The 22,099-nt window shown below is 30.1% G+C and overlaps 2 protein-coding genes across 2 annotated transcripts in view; one reads left to right on the top strand and one right to left on the bottom strand.

Moving 5' to 3' along the window:
* Tsp (Thrombospondin) overlaps positions 1–17,377 on the top strand; it is a 23,799-nt gene extending 6,422 nt beyond the window's left edge. Inside the window, exons 3-21 of the mRNA XM_089218799.1 lie at positions 416–645; positions 2,277–2,448; positions 2,521–2,550; positions 2,643–2,716; positions 2,795–2,855; positions 4,295–4,492; positions 7,536–7,652; positions 8,165–8,265; positions 8,719–8,949; positions 10,116–10,283; positions 11,345–11,449; positions 11,527–11,634; positions 12,849–13,017; positions 13,164–13,341; positions 15,700–15,875; positions 15,970–16,197; positions 16,343–16,614; positions 16,688–16,925; positions 16,989–17,377. Of these exons, the coding sequence (XP_089074925.1) occupies positions 416–645; positions 2,277–2,448; positions 2,521–2,550; positions 2,643–2,716; positions 2,795–2,855; positions 4,295–4,492; positions 7,536–7,652; positions 8,165–8,265; positions 8,719–8,949; positions 10,116–10,283; positions 11,345–11,449; positions 11,527–11,634; positions 12,849–13,017; positions 13,164–13,341; positions 15,700–15,875; positions 15,970–16,197; positions 16,343–16,614; positions 16,688–16,925; positions 16,989–17,074 (2,942 nt within the window). The 3' untranslated portion in view covers positions 17,075–17,377. The remainder of the gene's footprint in view (positions 1–415; positions 646–2,276; positions 2,449–2,520; positions 2,551–2,642; positions 2,717–2,794; positions 2,856–4,294; positions 4,493–7,535; positions 7,653–8,164; positions 8,266–8,718; positions 8,950–10,115; positions 10,284–11,344; positions 11,450–11,526; positions 11,635–12,848; positions 13,018–13,163; positions 13,342–15,699; positions 15,876–15,969; positions 16,198–16,342; positions 16,615–16,687; positions 16,926–16,988) is intronic.
* Cks30A (Cyclin-dependent kinase subunit 30A) lies at positions 17,145–22,099 on the bottom strand. Its single transcript, XM_015515728.2, has 3 exons — positions 21,574–22,099; positions 19,384–19,511; positions 17,145–17,648 (listed from the first exon to the last, which is right to left on the bottom strand). Exons 1-3 carry the CDS (start codon positions 21,630–21,632, stop codon positions 17,608–17,610), a joined length of 228 nt encoding a protein of 75 aa, XP_015371214.1. The 5' UTR covers positions 21,633–22,099; the 3' UTR covers positions 17,145–17,607.

Genomic DNA, 22,099 nt, shown 5'->3' with positions numbered 1-22,099 from the left:
ATGTGATACATAAAATTTAAATGTTAGTATAATATTTAATGCATTCAAAAACATAACAGTGGGACGATAAATGTTTTATTTATTTATTTTTGAATTTCGAAATTGTTTGAGTTTAACTAAATTTATTAGTGGGTGAAATATTTTAACTATAATATGGTATATTTACTGATTTATATTATTATAATGATAACAATAAAATATTTTAGAAACGAAAAACTAAAACTACGCGTTTTATTGCTGCAGTGTATTAAAAATTCATCATTTTTGTTTTATCTGTTAGTAAATAGTTAAGTCTAATAAAATTGTTGAAGCGTGAGTTGTTGAACAATTTATAAGACATTTTTAATACATAGATAACTCATAAGTGAATTTTTACTCATTCAAATACATAATTATACTATGTACGTTTTTTCAGTAATCGTATCAACCAAGAGCAATGGTAATACACAAACCGAACACTATAATGTAAGATCTTTGAGTGATAATAATATGTTATCCTCAAAGACTCTTGTGTTGGCCGTGGATCAGAGGAAACCAGGGGCGACCATGACATTGTATGTCAACTGCGAGCACTTTGGTACACTGCAGACGATTAGAACACTTCGAGAAGTGTATTTTGACATGAAGGATCCTCATTTACAGATGGTGAGTAAAATTATCAAGATTATATTAAAAATTAAATCAAAAAAACTATATAGAGTTAGTACCTAAGTGTTTAGTGTATACATTAAAATCCATTAACAAGCTAAATTTGTGTTCGTATACATTAAAAAAAAATAATTTTAATCCTAAAACATTAACATTGTCATATTTAAAATATTGACAATTAAATAGTCTAAAAATCAAAAGATCGTAGGTATATCGAATATACTTTCAAGCATTTATTTAAGCACGTGTTAAACATTTAATATATATGTATGGAAGTAAAGAATTAATATTCAATTATTTCAAACTTTATTTCAAACTTTATTTTACATGACAGATTTGGATTTATGTATAGTATTTTAAGCCGAATAAATTACAACATAAAATAAATCACATTTTTCGTTACGATGCTTTTTATTTATATTAACTGTCATAAAGTATTAATTATAACTCTTAAACTCTTAAGTCGTTATAAGTAGTCAGGTAGGTGTTATTAGATCCACTTGAACCACTCGGGAGTATCAATGTATATCATTAAAATTTTTGCGTTATTACGTATCAAATATAACATAATAATTACAATATCATGTTATAATGCATATAAGGATTTAGTTTAAAAGATGCATGCATACTTCCAATTTCAATCTAGAATTTACCTTGTATTCATTCAAATTACACACGCCCGACACGATACCTATAGACTTAAAACCAGGACATTATAGTCGTTACCATAAAAAGATAGGTTATACAAACATATGGTAATAATATGTTGAATGTCGATGTCACGTATTTTGTGACTATTTATCTTTAAAATATAATGATCATTTTATTTACTTCTGTTCTACAATAATTTATATACTTTTGTGACACAAGTACGTATTACATATAGGTGTTAGGTTCATATGAAAATGGACATGAAACGAATTACAATTAATAGGTGTGCATTTGATAACTAGTAATTACTAATCATCTTGTGCATCTTATGCAAGTTACGTTCAATTATATTTACATAATATATACAAATACAATATTGAATATATACACTTTGATTAATGTTCTAAAAGGTAAATAAAAAAAGTTATTGTACGATTATGAGCGGTTTTAAAATTGTGTGTCTTGGTCTAAAGTAAAATTTAAACAACAACTTGATAGATGATATAAGTGAAAGTAGTGTACAATCATAGGTATATTATTATTTAATTCATTTGAACATGATAATTACAAATTGTAGATATTGTAAAAACGATTCAGATCGGTGCTTATAGTTAAAAAGAACAATTTTTTTTATAGTTTTATAGATTATTTTATAAATCGTATAAGTCACATTAAACAGGCATAAACACACGTGGTATTATTATAAACAAACAGTATGTACACAGTAATAGACCACCACACGTAATTGAAATAAAACATTTCGTGTATTTTATCCGGAGTACCTATACAAAAATTTTGACAAAATTAATTAAAATCAAATTTAGATTATTCGGAGAGATCTGGCATCATTTTCCAGTAAAAAACGTCAATAATGGTCGATAGTTGTAATTTTTAGTCTAAGATTGTATTTTAATCATAAAAATTATTAGTTATACTTTAAGTTTGTTTTAATAAATGTTGATTTAATAATTTTATAGACACACGAAAAAAGATTTCAAATAAAAGTATTCCCAGAAACAGATTGGAAGACTACTTTGACTGCTCAAAAATGTTCAGTTAGTGACGATAGTTCAGACGTAGAAATGATGCCTGCAATACAATCACTTCCAGTTACCGAAATTGGGATTCGAATGCCAAGTATTGGAAGGGGTAACTTTCAAAATATATACCAATATAAAATATTTATTATAATATTTTTTAATATACCTTTATGGATTTCAGGCGATATTCCAATCAACCACGACTGTGATGGTAAGTAGATAAATTTTGTTTTATTTTCCAGTAGCACTATACATAGGTAGTAAACAGTATACGCCATACATTGTGTATTATTGTATTTTTAGATCTGTTTTTCGTAAAAACTATTCAAGAGTTGATGCAGATGGTTAAAAAACTTAGAGAAGACGTTGAAGCCCAAGTAACTATAATTCAATAAATTCTTGATGGCTAAAACTAAAATAACTTAGTAATTAATTGAACTAAATATTTTTTATAGCGACTCGAGATTTATAGACTCCGACAATTGCTTGAGCAGTGTGACGACTTCTGCAGGCCAGGTATGAGGAAAACGTAGGCTCACAGTGATCCAGGGCTGGACTTCAACTCTAGTTATTTGATTTATATAATTTAATAATTAGTAGCCTACATACTTGAGAAATGACCTTTATTTTTTTATACTACTTATACTAACTTCTCATTAATAATATACGTAAAAATCAGATCTAGTAGTTTAACCGTTTGTAACCTATTGCACCGTTGTGTTTTTTACGCAAATAAAATTTTTTAAATTTATTTTTTTACAAAGCATTCTTTTTTTTGATCAAATACCACCCAAGTCCAGCCTTGGTCAGCGTACTGTACCTATACAACTGTGAAGTAGTATGTATTATTTAATTTGTATTTCTTTTGTCCAAGGCTGGCCTTTGGGAATACCTATAAAATATAAATACTTTATATTATGTTATAAGTGCTAGATGTCTAAGTATATAATATAGGATTATAAATTTGTACATTGAGTTTTTAATATTAAGAACAAATTTATATTTTTTTCTTAAATTAGTTAAAAATTATGCATCAAAAAATGTTAACACAAAATAATTTTTTATGTTTATCTTTTATCATATAATTAAAATCAAAAATATTTGTTTTGTAACTTTAATATAAATGATAAATGGCCAAGTTAATAATTATTATTAAGAGCAATACCCATTCGCTCAATAATTGAAAATTTGTCTTATAGAGAACAATTGTAAAATAATTATAAAAAATCATAATTTATAGTAGATATAAATATATTATTATAAAATTAGCCTTAAAAGTAGGTACTCATAACTTGTTTCTTAATGAAAATATATTTCTAATACAATTTAGATATGCATGAATCGATAAAAATTACGATTCACGAGTCATAGAGTTCAACATTTTTACTAAAAACAGTGTTTAAGCTAAAGAATACAACAAAATATTTTCATTATAATTGACTTATTAAAAAGTGACTTATTTTTAATAAAAACAAATTAAGGTTTGTACGGTAAACACTAAACATGTTTAGTGTTTACTGACTATTTTAGGACATCTGCACAGATTATACTTTTTTTAATTCAAATAATTAATATCATTGTTGTAAACATTGTTACCTCTAATGTTGAATACGTAATATTCTAAGACGAACCATTATTCACACATTTCGGAAAAGTTAATAAAATCTAAAATATATATATTAATTTCAAAAATAATAATAAATGCCTTATAAGAACTTATAAAACGGTAAGACACTCGATGTTACACATTTCTTCTTCGAATCTTCGTAAACAAACTATAGGTCGTCGGGTGATATCCACGCGATGCCTTCATAATATCATTTATCGTCATCGAAGTGTCTACACCGTTTCCAGTTTCGGTGTAGGTATTTCGATATATTTATCTAAATTAGTAAAAATCACTCAATACCTACTATACTTTATACAACTATATTTAAACAAACGGTATTGGACAGGTGGTGGCAACATGCCGACCCTGCCGCCGCCGCCGCCGAAACCTAGTTGCAACAGCAGCCCGCCGGTGTGTTATCCGGGAGCGGAGTGCCGTGACACACCCGATGGACCGCGGTGTGGCCGGTGTCCACAAGGATTGGTGGGCGACGGCAAGATGTGCAAACCGGGCCGGACATGCGCAGTGAAGCCATGTGCTCCAGGTATTTATATGCTCATTGTACAAGTATAATATAATGATATGATTAAAAATACACTTTTAACCAATAGGCGATAGGTAAGACTTATTGGTTGACTAGGAGCTGCAATGACGAGAACTCTCTGACAAAGCCTCACAGAATGTATACTAGTCTCTTTTAAGTTTTTTTACAGTAAAAATAAAAAAAAAAACTTATTTTTGTCCACACAATTTTTTTAAAGTGTTTTACGACATTACAGTAATAATGATTTACGTGGATCTACAATAGGTTTTTATCATAGGCAGTGATTATAAGGTGCTGGGAGGGGGGAGGAAACCAAAAATATTCATAGGCTTTTCATAAAAAGGTTAGGTTATCCACTATCTATATAGTGCAAAATACTTACTTCATATTAACTAAAATATCCTAATTAAATATTGTTAGTAATTTTAATAATTTATTTCAAGTTTTAAATAACATTCACAATACTATGCGATTTTCATTCAACGAGTGAATATTTTTCAAGATAAATATAAACACTAATAAACACTAAGAATGGCAAAATTGACATCTTTACGCGCGCCGCACGGTGATTTCATTATACAGTGAAACCTCCTTTAACGGACACCTCTCAATAGCGGACACATCCAAATAACAGACGGAATTTTGGGAACGATGAAATATGTACTCACTATATTTCCCCTCTTAATAGCGGGCACCTCCAAATAGCGGACGACGTTTAAGCGACCGAGAGTGTTCGGTATTAAGAGGTTTCATTGTAACATGATACCAATAAATTAAAATATTCATTATTCATACAAAATCGAATAAATGATTCATACTTTTTAATTTATTGTGTATCCAACTAAAATCAATATTCAGCCAGAGATCACCGTGTAAACAGTGTAAACAAACAGTATAGGTAGGTAGGTAATATACTATCTAGAATTTTAGAAGACTAGAACTACTGTAAATTAAATAAATAGTTAAGTTTAAAAAAAAAAAACAATTATAAAAAATATTATGTTCTCTAACTTACTAAAACTTTTACAAGAAATCTTTGTCGATTAGCTCAGTAACTTGTGAACACAGCTCTTCAGTTATGCATGAAACAAAGACCTGGTTATAATTATTATGTTATGAGACAGGTTTATTAAATTTTATGTTTATATATTTTTTTTATATTTTACAAAGAAAAAGATTCGTAAATTTAAATCAAAAGAATTATTGAATATTTTTATCTTAAAATATATCACCTATTTTATTAATTCGAGGGTTCAAGGGTAAATTCTCTGTAAATAACTTTATCCAGTAAAATTAACCCCTCTGTAAAATAATTCTATCAAATCTCTTATTGTGGTTTTATCCATCAATAATATTGTACTTAACTTAATGAATTCAATTAGTGTTATGTTGTATTTTCAATGGGACTTATTTTTCAGTATTCGGTAAATTCTTAAGATTCCTACTATTATAATAGATTAAAATAGGTATTACAAATAACTAAATAATAATAAATATAATATTCAAACAATTTAATTTTGGATGTCAGTTTTAATTATTTCTATATTAAATGACTCGCGGAAATTGCAGGAGGTATTCAAGATAAAAAATTTGGAATTGCCTTCTGGGTCCAAATGTAAGACTCATAATAAATATTCTAATTAGTCCCCATACGTGATACGTAATAATATGTTTTATTTCAACTAAACTGTTTCTCGTTCCTAGCTCAAAGAAAGCAATTGGTTTATATTCTCGTTCCTAAATAAAGAACTTTTTTAGTTCCTCAATAACTTTAAAATTGTATTAATATAATTTGTAGTACCTATAATTGTTTAATTAGTTAGTTTTTTGTTCTTAAAATGTATCTTGTTAATTTCATACAAGTTAAGACCGTTAAGACTGCTCGGCCGCCCTCGATATTTTTGTAAAGATTGTTAAAGATTGTTTATAATATTAACACAATTTTTTAAAAAAATTAAAAAATTTTGCCTTCAAAATTTTTAAATTTCATATATTAATATAATATCAAAGAAGAAGTTGATGTACCTCCTAAAAATGAACGACATTTTTTATGTTCTTTCACACGAAAAGGAACTACATCCCCATTAAGTCCCTAAAAATTAAACGAAATTATTGAAACAAAATGTTTTTTTGAACCAGTTCCTTTTGGATATGATTTTCTACCAATTATGAGGGTTGAATTTCTAATTTATGTAATTCAGAATAAATTAACATTGTTGAGAATAATTTGATAAAAAACTAGATTCAGTATGTAATTGCATCTAATATTCTAATAAATATATTTTTTGTTAAAAGAAAAAATCCAACGTGATAAATAAAAAATATCTAAAACAAAGAAGTACATTTAAAATCAAGAAAAACAACTGAAAAGCAAAAATAAAAATTATGAAAACTGTATGTTTAAAATATATAGGTACCTACCAACTACATTCATTTTGCTACATTATTATTTATTTTAATTAAATTCCACCTATTTGATATTGATTATTGAGCGGGACTATTATTTAAATAACCTATTTTATTATACATACTCGTATAATTAGTATTGAAAAATACATAGACGTATTCTCATAGAAAGGACGGACGTAGGTATTGGATATATAATTTATTGCTTATATTTGTGTACAGATTGACTAAAGCAACAATATACAACCTTGTTAACCTTTGAAACTGTTGTCGATTTAATATACAATAATTTTTTGACTTTTATTGTAAAATTTTATTTTTACATAATTTTACTATTACATTTAAAAGTTTATAAGAAAAAAAATTCGTATGCCTAACTTGTAGATCACTCGGGGACCGATTCAATAGGTAGATAGTGGGAACCAATTCGTAGGCTTTCTTTGAAGTAACGGGAAAGTATAAGTACTGAAATTTAGTATTCACGTATTAGTAATCGACGGTTGAGCACGAAAAATGCTTCCCCTGATTTTTTCAGACTTATATCTAGAATAAACTAATTATCCATGTACCTATATTATACGCTATTGATGCAATTGTATAATGTAAACTACACATTTTACCAAATGAATTTTTATAGGCGTCAGGTGTCAAGACACGGTAGAAGGTTTCCGGTGCGGTCCCTGTCCGGAAGGATTCGTTGGTGATGGTCAGAGGTGCCGTCCACGTGGTTGTGACTTGGCCCCTTGTTCTCCAGGTAAATACATTATACTTCAGCAATATGACGTGTGTATAATATGTTGAATTTATGTATATTACTCAGTTACCGAAAAATAATAATTAAATATCTATAAAACATTATTCTTTTAGAATTAGACAAGCTACAAAATTCGACAGTTGGTATTTTTGTCTGCTGGTAATATTATATAACTCATCCAGATAAACATACACCCGCCTATATTATATACGCATTTCTTATATTTTCCATATTTTAGAGTTTAGACAGATACCTTCAAATAGTTACTTTTAATTTTTTTATAAAACAATTTTTTTTTAACTTTATAAATCAACTAAACCAATTTTCAGGTTTTGTGTCAATTGTGTAGAGTATATTTTTATTATATTTATACATTTTGTGTAACTAACAAAATATTAACATCTGATTTTTTTTTTTTTATTGAAGTATTATACATTTTGATTGAGTATAATAGGAAAAATTAATAATAGCATAAGATTAAAATATTAAAATAATTAATTCGATCTTTGTAGGTGTGCAGTGCCTGCCGTGTGAAGAACCGCCTTTCTTCAAGTGCGGCAGTTGTCCGACAGGGTTTACCGGAAATGGGACGAACTGCGTTGATCTGGATGAAGTGAGATATCTCAATGATAAAACGATAAATCGGTGTTTTTATACACAAGTAACTGAGATGGTTGGCGGACTTGAATACTTTTTTTGGGGAGGCTCATAGAGTAAATTTTTACCTATGCAGTAAGCATTTTATACCTACTATACATTGCTACTGACATTGGATAAACTGTTATTGCCTATTAATCAAAAACAAATTAAAAACTAAAATGAATCTGAAAATTGCGAGATTAAATTCCCATTGATATGCATACAATATTATATAATATAAGGAATTTGAAAATCCGTCTATCCATATTTAAGTCCGTCAATACCTACGTAATTTTAAAATGCTTATTGTAATGTAGTTGACAGTTGTATACCTACTTAAATTGAATTGAGTGTACAATTAGCTTCGCGCGCCACTATCGTATTGCGCTTGGCCGCTGGATAATACGTATCGTTTTGATTATTGCAGTGTGATCTGGACGAACCTTGTGATCCCCGAGTACAGTGCACAAACCTTCGACCTGGTTACAAATGCGGTCAATGTCCACCGGGTTATACGACGGTGGGTCCATCCCAGGGTATCGGTGCTGAAGGCACAAGGAGGACGGACGAGGGTCGTCACCGATGCGTGGACATTGACGAATGCGCTGACGGCCGAAACGGAGGCTGTGCACCTAACTCGCTGTGCTTGAACACCGAGGTGAGATCATAGATTATTTTGCACAATTTATACCATCAATGAAAACTAGTTTATTATTGTTATTTGTACCAAAATTCAATTTGTGTTAAATTTACTGTTATGTTAAAGAGGTGAAGATGATTTTATTTGTTCGATATTGATTCGGGTTTTTCATTAGGGAGATTAAGTACCTGTAGGTAAATACAATAAAATTGATTAACCTATAAAAAATACTGTAAAAATATCTATGTGAAATCTATAATACTTTTTTTTCAATTCAATATTGTTCTCATAATATTTGACACGTAAATATACGTTCAATTGGGAATGACGCAGTTATCAGCTTTGTAAGAGGGCAAAAGATCCAATAATGGTTAGGACACGCGATGGCGCGATGCAGAGAAAAGCGAGGATGATATAAGTAGGACAATCCTAAATCGGAAACCAATGGGAAAGAGAACGCGAGAAAGACCCAGAAAAAGGTGACTGGATGTTGTGGAAGAAGACCTAAGACCTTGAAAGATTGGGAGTACAGGAATGGACGGAAGTAGTTCAGGACCGTGAAAAATGGAGAGATATTGTGATGGTAGCTAAAACTCTTAGAGAGTACTAAGTACCAAAGAAAAAGAAGAAATACGTATAAATAGGTAGTAATTTCTAATTATTTGTTATATTATATTGAGACATTGAGAGTTGAGACGATTAGAACTACCTCTCTTTAAAAATTATTCCTACTCGGGCTGTAAGTCACATAAATCATAATGAACAATTTCTGGCTCACTTAAGATACTAAATTCTACTCAGTTAAGTAAGCTATTTACAAATTACAATAATATTGTATATTACTTTTCAATTATTACTAGATACCTAACATTGATCTTATATCTTATAATGATATACTATATTGTAAAAACTGCAATGTTATTATTGATATTATTTTCGTGCTATGAAAGCTTGCATAACATTAAAATTTCGTAATTCATCGCAAAGCTGATAAAAAAGTGTTGGTCTCTCCAGATATATCTCGTTTGATCATACTATTGCTTCGTACGTTATGTTTACGTTTAGTTAATGCATTATTATTTATCAATATTTATTATGTGTATTCATATTTCACATGTATGTGTATGTGCTTAATACTTTGACAGCAACTCAACGAATCTCGTTCTTATTTACTCGTTGATTAGGGTTCTTATCGTTGCGGTGGCTGTCGGTCGGGCTACATCGGCAATCAATCGTTGGGATGTTTATCGGTTGAGAATCTAAAGAAAACACCGTGGATGTGTCCAGATGGTACGATGTGCCATCAAAACGGAGAGTGTGTTAGATCAACTACTGGAAAATTTTCTTGCGAAGTAAGTAGAATGTGTGATTTATATATATATATATATATATATCATATATAAGTACCTATATAAAATGTATATAAATAAATTATGATTAATTTGATAGGTACCTAATAATATCGAATAGTTAACCCTATTCAAGATCAAAAAAGTCAATACCTTAACATTAGATCTTTCCTAAAAACATATAAATTATGCATGTACTAACACCACAAATTGAAGATAACTAATAACTGATGATTATGATAATTACACTATTACCTATATTTACCCTTTCATCAAGTCGCTGATTTACACAAATTGCATTTGCCAACAACTAGTTTCAAGCAATGTATTTTTTACTATGATGAATTATATTACATAAGTCGTAATAATAGAATACAAATAATATACTGTACAATATTAATTACCTAATAATAATAAATCATAGGTACTAGCAGGTTGATAATTTTAATTAATTGTATTACCTTACTCAACAACTTATGTTGTTATACGTAATATGTTTCTATGATTTTCATAAATTGGCTACCAAATTTATACTATAAATCAATTAAAAACCAGAAATCAGTTTTAAGTGTGCAAAATCAATTTAATATCAATAAAGGAATATTCGCTGTAAAACGAAGTGCACCGCTAAAGTCTAGTTGTTAGGAAATTAATGTTTTGCTCTATTTTGGTATTTTGGGCATTTCAAGATGTCACTAAAGTTTGTTTTGTTATGAAATAATATGCTTCAATTAAACCTTAATTACAGATAATTTCCAAATCATTTTTATACACATTTTAAAAATTGTTCATAGTTCATATATATTTGTAAATAACTACGTATATACGTAATAATAATTCAATCAAAAATTTAAAAGTATTTAATATAATGTATAACTATTAACTAGGTATATTATCAAGAGGAGGGGGGCTTGGCATTCCATCACCAATATATATTTTATTGTAGCTGCGTAGGTATTAGTAATAGGGGTAGTATAGTAAATAAATAAAGTACTATAGTGTATATTAGTAGATAGTAAAGTATTAAAATATTTAACAGTATTCATTGTCATTTAACATTATAGTGTGTCGTGGGCTGGGCTGGAAACGGTAAAATATGTGGACCAGACTTGGATTTGGATAGATGGCCAGATATCGATTTGGCGTGCAACGACACTCGGTGTAAAAAGGTTAGAGCAGTATAATTGCCAATAAATATGACCAATGAATAATCTATACATCGCGTTCGGTTTGTTTCGATGCACAGGACAATTGCATGAAGGTACCCAATTCAGGACAAGAAGACGCTGACCATGACGGTATTGGCGACGTGTGCGATGACGACGCCGACAACGATGGAGTGCCAAACACACCGGTAAGACAATGCGAGTAAGCATGTATCATTTATGGGCGTATGGCCAGCGCCAGATAGTCAAGGTATCGGCCCACCGAGTTTTAGGATTTTAACCGGCTCTAAAAGATCCATTTTCAAATGAACATTTCAAAAATTGACCTAGATTTTACGCGGCACATGAGTTCAACTGGGTAACTGGTATTGCAGAGGGTAAAATGGGGTTGATACTAAGCTTAGTAGGTATGTTAAAGACAGAAGAAGTATCCACACTATGCAGCTGTCGATAATATTATAATTTATAATACACCTACGTTTATCAGTTAACGTGGACTTTTATTTAATATTTTTATAATGATGCGTATGCAAAATCGTAAATAATGAATCAAGGGTCTGGTGCCCTTAGATCCTAACCTTTCCTGCTGCTCTTTTTTCTTTCTTTTTGATGAATAATTTAAAATTTTTGGTTTCATCATTTTGGAAAAAACAAAGATTTTCAATCGTCTTTTTTATTTTAACACAACAATTATAATAAATAATACAATAGGTACACAGTAGCAGTGTGAATTGAACAATATGTAACCTAAAATATCTAACTAATATTATTATTATATAAGTTCGTATTGTTCGTAGATTATATAATTTTATTTGCACGAGTCTTATAATAATTGATGATACTAAATTAATGTACCATAAACACCGCAAGTCGTTATGATTAATAACTTACATGCGCCGAGATAAGATATACAATATTAGAAATTTAGAGCGCGAGTGATTTCACGTATAGCATCAGTAGGTAGGTATTCAACCAATACTCACAGTATTTATCTATATTACCGAGTATTAATTTATAAATAACATTATTAAACATTGACGATATCTTTGATATCAATGAAAATAACATTAATATGTGTTTTTTCAACCATAATAGAGTTTTTGTAGGCATTTAGTTAAGTTTTTATTGATAACAAAAATGGTTTTTAAAAATACCAAAAAAACTATTCTTTAAAATCACAGAAAAATGTGTATCAGTCTAAAATTGTATGGGCCCCTTTCACTTTGGCACTAGAGGGTTCCGAGGTTTCTGCCCCGGCTAGACCCCCCCCCCCTCATAATCCAGCCGTCTTGGCTATACACTACCGCATGATTTCTGTCTTGCAATAAGAAACGCTGCCGGTTTATTTATAATAATGTATAACCGATGTCGTTATTTATTGTCTATACTGATTGTTTCACAGGACAACTGTCCGTTGGTGTCCAACCCGGACCAAATGGATTCCGATCAAGATGGCGCGGACAAAAAAGGCGATGCTTGCGACAATTGCCCGACCATACCGAATCTAGATCAGCACGACACGGACAACGACGGAATAGGAGACGCTTGCGATGCGGACATTGACAACGACGGTAAGTACTTAATGTAATTGATACGAGTAAGTTTAATAAATTCAAAAAAAAAAAAATGCAATTAATCAATGACAACCTCGATATAGGTATCTTAAGTTAATACAATAATTATAATAAACTTTAACACAACATTGCAAACATTCCAGGCGTACTGAACCACGAAGACAACTGTCCGAAAAAAGCGAATCCCGATCAAAGGGACACGGACGGCGATGGTCTTGGCGATGTTTGTGACAACTGTCCAAGTATGCACAACCCAACGCAAACAGATTCCGACAAAGACCTGATAGGCGATGCTTGCGACAGCGATATCGACAGGGACAGGTACACGCCATAAAATATAACATACTATAATAGGTATTAAATAATAATATAATAGGTGATCCGATGAACATGTTACGCCATATGGTCCATACACATAAAATTTGGTATAGATTTTCTCAGTCAATTTTTATGATTATGAAATAAAATTTATAATAATATGAACCTAACCGACTATAATACGAATACTTCGTTGACGTTTGTGCGACGACTAAAACGCCTATTCATAAGTAATTCTCTCGTATATCTGGTATCAGAGTTACAAATAACATACGGTTAATCCGATAAACTTCTGATAAATATTATAAAAATCAACTGCTGTATTAATCATTCTGTCAAAAAGATATAAAGTTCTTAATCGATCGATAACCGATTATCGTGCTCAATTAATTCGATTAAATTTGGCAACGTTGAAAAAAAACAAAAATATCGAGCGTTCTCAATCGTGTTACCAAAAATAACGTTCTCAATCGTATTTTACCGTTAATATTACATTTTCGCACTCCACGGTAATGACTAATGGGCCGCAGCACCAATGCTGTAGTGAGAGCAGGGGCGAACGCAGGAAAAAAATTCGGGGGGAGGGGGGGGGTTGAAAAATTTAAAGTAGGTATTCATAAATATCATATTATTCATACTGTATTACGCTTTTCTATAATTTATTTTAGTCGCTTATACTATATAGATACATAAATACATAATACATATATAATATACATATTACATAATAATATAATATAGATAATAATTAATAACTGATTATTACAATTTGTAGGTTAGTGTAGGTTAGTTGTAGGACGTAGTGGTAGACGGCAACTACACTCGTCGTCTGTCTACATTACGTACATCATCGGATTGGCGGCCTTCGATGTCGATCAGTTATTAATAAGTTATAAGTTATAACATACTGTCATACTCACTTCGAAACTGCATTATCATACATTTTATTGGTGATTTTACTGTATCCATTAATTTACAAACCACGGGAGAAGGGAAACTTTTTAATAACTAACATAGGCGGCTCCAGGAATGAATCTCAGGTGCAGCCATATGTTTAAATTTAAAGGGAGGAAGTCTTGAAACTTCTACAAATTAAAATTGTTTTACAGAAAAAGAAATACTAATAATTAGTTCTATTGGTTGCTAAGGCCTTCGGCCAAGACTCTGCAGGTCACTTTACTATGAGTAATGCTACTTGCTAGCCACCCTCGTCCCTCACCAACTATTCAACCAATTATGTCCACCTACTGGAATTATTTGTATTTACACACACACACATAATAAATGTATTCCATGTAAATTTCCTTTTGGGATTTTTTATTTTATTAGTTATAAATTATAAAAAATTGTTCATACAAGACAAAATAAAATACAAAAAAATATTAATATTATGAGTCAAAAAACTTAAATTTTAAAACTTAACGTCTAAGCGTCTTATTAAAAAAAAACAACCAAAATTTACTTTTAACGATAAAATTATAAAAATTATAAAATATATTTTTCGACATTTTGGCTCTTGATATCATTGTATATATTCATGTCACTCATGGACGTATTCTGGTATTCATATTCACCACCTCTGGTATATTTATATATAAGTAATTAGTAAAAAATATTTAATTAAAAATTAAAGAAATACCTAGTACAACAATGTAAGTAAATAAATGTTTTACTTTTATTTTTATTTGGTCATAATAAGTATTTTATTTATGTATACCAAAACACCTAATGGTGATTGGTTACCTATAGGGTATAACTTATAAAGTATACTCTCCGCTTTGTTTACGACTACAGCACTACGCAGCACCCCAATATTCAGTTCCCATGCGACCATGGCTCTCTGGAATTTTATCTCAGACCAGAGAAAAAAATGTTAGATTTATGAAACAGAGCGATGAATGTATTGATCTTACTATGATTATTTTTAAATAGGTAGGTACCTAAATTTATTTTTGTGTCTGTCATTACCTTATTGAGCAGTAAAAATGCTTCAATCTTCGACTTCAATAGTTTTTCTAGTTTAGATGAGTGTATCTAGTTTGTGCTTTATGGGATAAAACGTAAAGAAATTCCCAATACTTGAATTACTGGGCAAAAAAAATTCGGGTAAAATTGAAATGTGTACGCAAAATTAGTTTTCGACAAAATCAATTTGTTATTTTAAACTAAATGTTTAGGTACCTATAGGTATATTAGCATTTGACAGGTTCTATATAGACATACCTAATAATATACGCTGTGCGATGTGATTCTATTATAATATTTCTAATGTTATGGTAATGGTTTGAACTAAATCGATAAACAGTCCGAAAACATAATTATAGTGTACAACAATAATAATCAATACGATTCGCACTACAGGGACGGAATTCAAGACAGCGTAGACAACTGTCCCAAAGTAGCGAATTCCAACCAGCTGGATACCGACGGCGACGGCAAAGGCGACGAGTGCGATCCAGACATTGACGGCGATGGCATTGGAAACGCGCAGGATAATTGCATGCTTGTGTACAACCCAGACCAGGCCGACTTCGACGGTCAGTAAACGGTAACCATTATTGTCCTGTAAACGTTCCATCATTAAAATCAAATAACCTATTTGGTTCGCGTTAATCGCATCCCCGTGTACAGGCAACGGCGTCGGGGACATATGTCAAGACGACAACGATTACGACAAGGTGCCAAACCATTTGGACAACTGTCCCAATAACTCCAAGATATTCACCACAGACTTTAGGACATATCAGACGGTGGTGCTGGACCCGGAAGGCGATTCGCAAATCGATCCCAACTGGGTGGTGTACAACAGAGGGGCGGAATTCGTACAGACTATGAACAGCGACCCCGGTTTGGCAGTAGGTTAGTATTAATACGCTTCTCTGCTGTAGTCACATTTATTTAATACTTACAAAATAATTGTACATAGTTTATGATTCGACCAAGGTAATATTGTTCGACAGTGTCGAAAGATTACAATGAATAATGTATACCATGTCGTTGTTAGGTTACGACTCGTTCGGTGGCGTCGACTTTGAAGGTACATTCTTCGTGGACACCGACATCGATGACGATTACGTAGGCTTTGTGTTCAGTTACCAGGACAATCATAAGTTTTATACAGTGATGTGGAAAAAAGGCACGCAAACATACTGGCAAGCGACACCGTTCAGAGCTGTAGCTGAACCTGGGATTCAGATCAAAGCAGTACATTCGGAAACCGGACCCGGACAAATGTTGAGAAACGCCCTGTGGAATACGGAGAGCACAGACAAACAGGCGAGAATATAAAAATACTATTTATAGAGAATAAATAAAAATTACTCGCATTGTTGTTCTACAATAAAAATAGGTGAAACTATTGTGGAAAGATCCACGAAACATTGGTTGGAAAGGTAAAACGGCCTACAGATGGATACTATTGCATCGTCCAAAAATTGGTCTTATTAGATTGAGAATATTTGAAGGTCAAAATATGGTAACAGATTCTGGAAACGTGTTTGATTACACATTTAAAGGTGGTAGGTTAGGGGTGTTTTGCTTCTCTCAAGAAATGATCATATGGTCAGATCTGGTTTATCGCTGTAATGGTAAGCAACACACGAAACCTTTTCAATAAACCAGCTATCATATTAATTTTAACAATATTTTAGATAATATACCAGAGGCTATTTATCGTGAATTGCCACCAAAGTTACAACAAGAAGTACAATTGGACACAAGACGGGTTTCCAACTAACAAATATGTACTAATATTGTTTAAGATATGATACTTCCTTTAATTCTAATATAGATAGAATAAGTATGCATTTTTAATCAATTAATTTTTAGATTTATTTTTAAAATACATACATTTTTCAATAAATCTAAGTTTTTAAAAATTACTTAAAGTACAAGTGGTTATATTTTATATTGTACAATGAAAATAATCAAAACATTAGGTATTATTCTTGTTTTTTTTTTTTTTTTGTTTTTACAATACCCTAGAATAGTAGTTGATTAAAAAAAATGTATTAATAATAAACATATTTCATAATCAAGACTTACAGAGTAAATATTTACGATTACATTTAAAAAATAAATTCAATTATTGAAACATAACAGAGTGAATAAACATTACATTTACTCAGAAAAAAGTCGAAATTAATCAACATTTTTCATTGGTTTAAATATACAACAGAACATTATAATACTTAGAAACTAAATTTGCCATTCCCTACATTCTTTGCTTTGTTCAATAAGACATTCAACATTTTTAGGTATGTTGAAAGTTCAGTTGGTTCGTGGTCTTTTGAATAAGAGGATGTGAGGTTCTGTAAAAATAAAAAATACAATAATTATTCAGTATCAACAATAAGAATCCAGTAAAAAAAGAAAGGTAATCAGTAATCACTTATCAAATACCGATATATTTTGTTTCTACATTTTTAAGGAATTATGAGAAATATATTTTCATATTAAAATTATTTTACATAAGTTGGTACTTTAAAAAAATATTACATTTTACGTATACTAATAAAAGATTGTTTAATATTTTATTTTATTAACTTAAGAATTTAAATTTAAATTTAACCATCTAGATAGAACATATTAGATATCAGATAGATAAATAAGGTTAAACAAAAATTAATGAAACTTCATACCTATACTTTATACTGACAAATGCAGTTATACTTTATTTTATGCAACATTTTTAAGTGCCAAAATAATAGACAAAAATTACATTTAAAATTTTAAACTTTGGCAACCACCAGTGTCTATTAATCATAACTACTACACCACATGACTGTCAGCGACTATAAGTGGATATGGTTTTATATTTTTAACTTTTCCATGATGCTACAACAATATATTAAAAGATTTTTTTTCAAATACAGTAGTATATTATACTATATAAAAATTTGGAATGACGTGTAAAAATATTCTTAATGGGTCGATTATACATATAGTGTGATTGCTGACGGTCACATGGCAGTTAATGTGGTAAGATGAATATTACTAAATAAATTATAACAGACCGCCACGAAAAAAAGTATATGTTTAAAGGATTCAACATACTTAAAAAGTTAAAACCTTAGGCTAGTAGTACCCAAATGGCAATCTGTAGAAAAATTTTATCCAGTCCACTGACATAAAAAAAAAAGTAAAAACCAATAACATTACGCATGGTACATGAAAAATGTCCAGATTTCTAACCTAACCCTTCAAAAATATTAATTGGTTAGGTTAGGTTATGTAAAAATGAGTTTTAATTAGAGCCCAAACACAAAAAAAATTCAAGTTAATGTTACTAGAAGTATTTGACCGCATATTGAATGCTTTGATCAGACTGCCTTTGAAGTGAATGCTTCTAAATGCGAACGAATGAATTTGTTCGTATTGGGCAAGACCATTTGCATTGGTTAGTTTGATTGCATTTGTTAATGTTCAGGCTCTCATGTAAACTCACTTATGAGGACGCTACACCTACATGTGTTGTCTCCATCTTACAAGTGCGTAACATAGCAAATTTTACACTCAGCAGATCACATTTAACTCCGTTAGTTTAAAATTTAGAGTGAGTTGATCTTTTATAAAAATTAAAAGTAACATTATAATGGATGGCTTCTCAAAGGTTTTTATTATATTTTAATTTTAAAGCGAATTACTCGGCGAATTATAAGTATTTTTAAATTGTAAATTGTTTGTATATCTTAAAATACTCATAACTCGCTTTAAAATTAAAATATAGTAAAAAGCTTATAAGAAGCCATCCATTATAATGTTACCTTTAATTTTTATAAGAGATCAACTCACTCTAAATTTTAAACTAACAAAGCTAAACGTGATCTGCTAAGCGTAAAATTTGCTATGTTACACACTTGTAAGACGGAGACAACACATGCAAGTGTAGTGCCTCTTAAGAGAGCATTATTAGAGCCAAAAAAAGTATTTATTCTTGTTTAAAATAATATAAAATTTGCAGTAGTACTGTAATAGTAGTATGGACTTTGGAAATAATGTTATGGGCATTCAGCTGCCTAAAATTAATAATATGTAAAAACTCACCAGGTTCATGGATCATATAATGTACCCATCCCTTGCTCTGTTGTACTCCAATTGATCTCCATTCATCTTCAGAAAGTAAATGTGTTTTTGGTATACTTTTTGCCATCTCTTTAGGCAACACCACATGTCTAAAAATATGTTACGTTATTAAAATAATACTATAATACTATCAACATTTTAAATTTTAATCAGGTTAAAATAAATAAATATAACTTTTAAATATACCTACTAATTTTAGGAATAAACTTTTGTTTGTGATTAAATATTTTAAAAGATGTACCTATTTAGTTAAGGTGTACCTATCATACATTAAAATTTGGTTTATTTATCTATAATGATTTTTATGAAGATACTAGTTAGTGACTTTTTCTAAAATTGGAATATCTCTTTTAAATTATCTACACTAAAATGTAATGCTCTAATTAGTTAAAAAATGCTAAAGCTTGAGACATACATTTTACTTCTTTTAATATGGCACCTACTCTTAAAGCAAATAAATGTGTAATTGGTAAATAATAATTAAAAAATTTTAAATGGTAAATTTAAGTGAAGTAGTAGGTAAATATTGGTAGTAGTGTTATACCCATAAGTATTTCATAGAATATTTCAATATGTCTTATGATGAAATATATACAGATATATTACAGCGGTTCTTAAACTTTTTTTATTCATCTCCAATGTAAAAAAATATTTGATACAACTCTCATAAAAGATATAAATACTAAAAAATATTTATTTTTTGTTGATTATTTTTAAAATTAATAGTCAGTAACTTATATTATTTTGTTTATTAGAGAAGGATACAATATTATGAATAGCATGACTGTTTTCCACATATTAAAATTTGAAAATTATAGTCAAACGCATAAACGTTTTAAAAATGTATACCTACTTTTTTACTTTTTGTATCAATATTCTAGAACCGCTATTAAATAATATTTTTAATATAGGATGGCCATATTTAAAAACATAAAATACAAGACATTAATATAGAATAATATGATAAGTATTTATTATTATTATTTTTGATTTTTAATCGGGTATAATTATTATATAGTAATTAATACATTATTATACATATGGTTTACGTCGCCGACAATAATGTGAAAAAACAAATATGTAAAAATACAATATATAACTGAAAAGTATAGAATCTTATATTATTCTATTCAATTAAGTCGTACAAAAATATAGTTAAAAAAATATAATTTTTTATAAAATAAATTTCAAAAACTATAAATTTACAGTAAATAAAGACTGGGTAAATATGGGACAGAAATTTGTGGACAAAAAGCGTCAAGAGAAAAGTTTGTCAGGACACAATGCGGAAATTAAGGACAATCCTGTACAAAACAGGACATATGGTCACCCTAACCTAATAGCTCATTTCTAGTAAATTAAATTAAATAAAATATTTTCAAAACACCTATTTAATACCTACTTAACAGCAGATAAAATATAAGTATTAGGAAAATGCATTTTAATTGGGCAACTGGATAAATGATTTTGTATCCAAGTATTTTAAAACGATTCAATAGAAACTGAATTATAGTTTACAGGTTAGTATTTTGTTTATAAGAATCTTCCAAATCAGGCGCCTTAAATCCACCATGTCTTTAAATGAAACCCATGAAGTATATGAACAGATTTTAAGCATAGCATGTTTTTATAATAATAAGTTAAACTTTTTTCTTTATTATTATTATATAACTTTACTGTACCTACGGATGGCGAGATATTTCAAAAATAGATGGCTTACTTCCTAAGAGGTTTAAGATCCCTGCTCTATGTAGTTATAAAAAAATAAAATAATATAACTATACAGTAAAAGTACATGCACAAATAACTATAGTCAACCAATGCATACCTACCTATATCCTATTCTTTTTTTGACACAGAATCAGAATGAAAATAAATTATTATTAACTCATAGGTAGGAGGTACCTAGACCATTTTGTAGAAAATATGGCAATACCTACTTATAGCCTATTGTACTTAAAATGCATTAATTGTTATAGCTCCAGGAACAAATACAAGAAAATAAAAACAGAGTTTTTAAAAATAAAATAAATTGTATCGTTCATAGACAATAGAGAAATTAAAATGTTTGTTCATTTTTTTATACTACATGCGGATTTAGTGACTTACCATTATAGTACAAAACAATACCAGCGTCTAAATTGTACAAACCTGTATTCATATTTGTCGTCGTAATATTTATCCGAATAATAGATCTGTTTGTCAGACATTGTAGCGGATTCTGTGTACGGCTATTACCGGCTCGATGTACTCAGTGTTGTGCTTACAATATAGAAACCCAGACGGACTGCCGAGAAACAACGCGTGCAACGCTATACAGTGCGCCAGCAACAGATGTACCTATTGTTCAGCACGTCTTAGACGCTGTCGAGTAGGTGCACTATATCGTACTGGGATAAATTATTGTATCACAAATCACAAACGCCTTCACCGCCGGTCACCGGACGAACAATATTCACTTCACATCCACCGCCGGATCACAACTACAACACTAAATCGTATAAACGGATGCAACACGTCGTACTCAATGCATACGGCGAAAAATATAATATTGTATTATTATTATCGTAAAGCGTACCACCGTCCACCGGTCGAGGTAGTTTATTACTCTATCACGGAAACGAATAGCTCTGCAGGTTTCAGATGCACAATAGGCAGCAATGCAGCATACGAAATT

The sequence above is a fragment of the Diuraphis noxia genome, unplaced genomic scaffold (genome assembly GCF_037042655.1).
Source record: "Diuraphis noxia isolate RWA-SAM2 unplaced genomic scaffold, SU_Dnox_SAM2 contig0002, whole genome shotgun sequence".
In the NCBI taxonomy this organism is placed as follows: Eukaryota; Metazoa; Arthropoda; class Insecta; order Hemiptera; family Aphididae; genus Diuraphis; species Diuraphis noxia.
This window is presented reverse-complemented; position numbering and strand designations above follow the sequence as displayed.

Coding starts and splice junctions, on each gene's coding strand:
- Cks30A (XM_015515728.2), bottom strand. CDS start 21,632: ATGTCTGACAAACAGATCTATTATTCGGATAAATATTACGACGACAAA. Junction 19,512..21,573: donor GACGACAAATATGAATACAG/GTTTGTACAATT, acceptor ACATATTTTTAG/ACATGTGGTGTTGCCTAAAG. Junction 17,649..19,383: donor TTATATGATCCATGAACCTG/GTGAGTTTTTAC, acceptor TTATTTTTACAG/AACCTCACATCCTCTTATTC.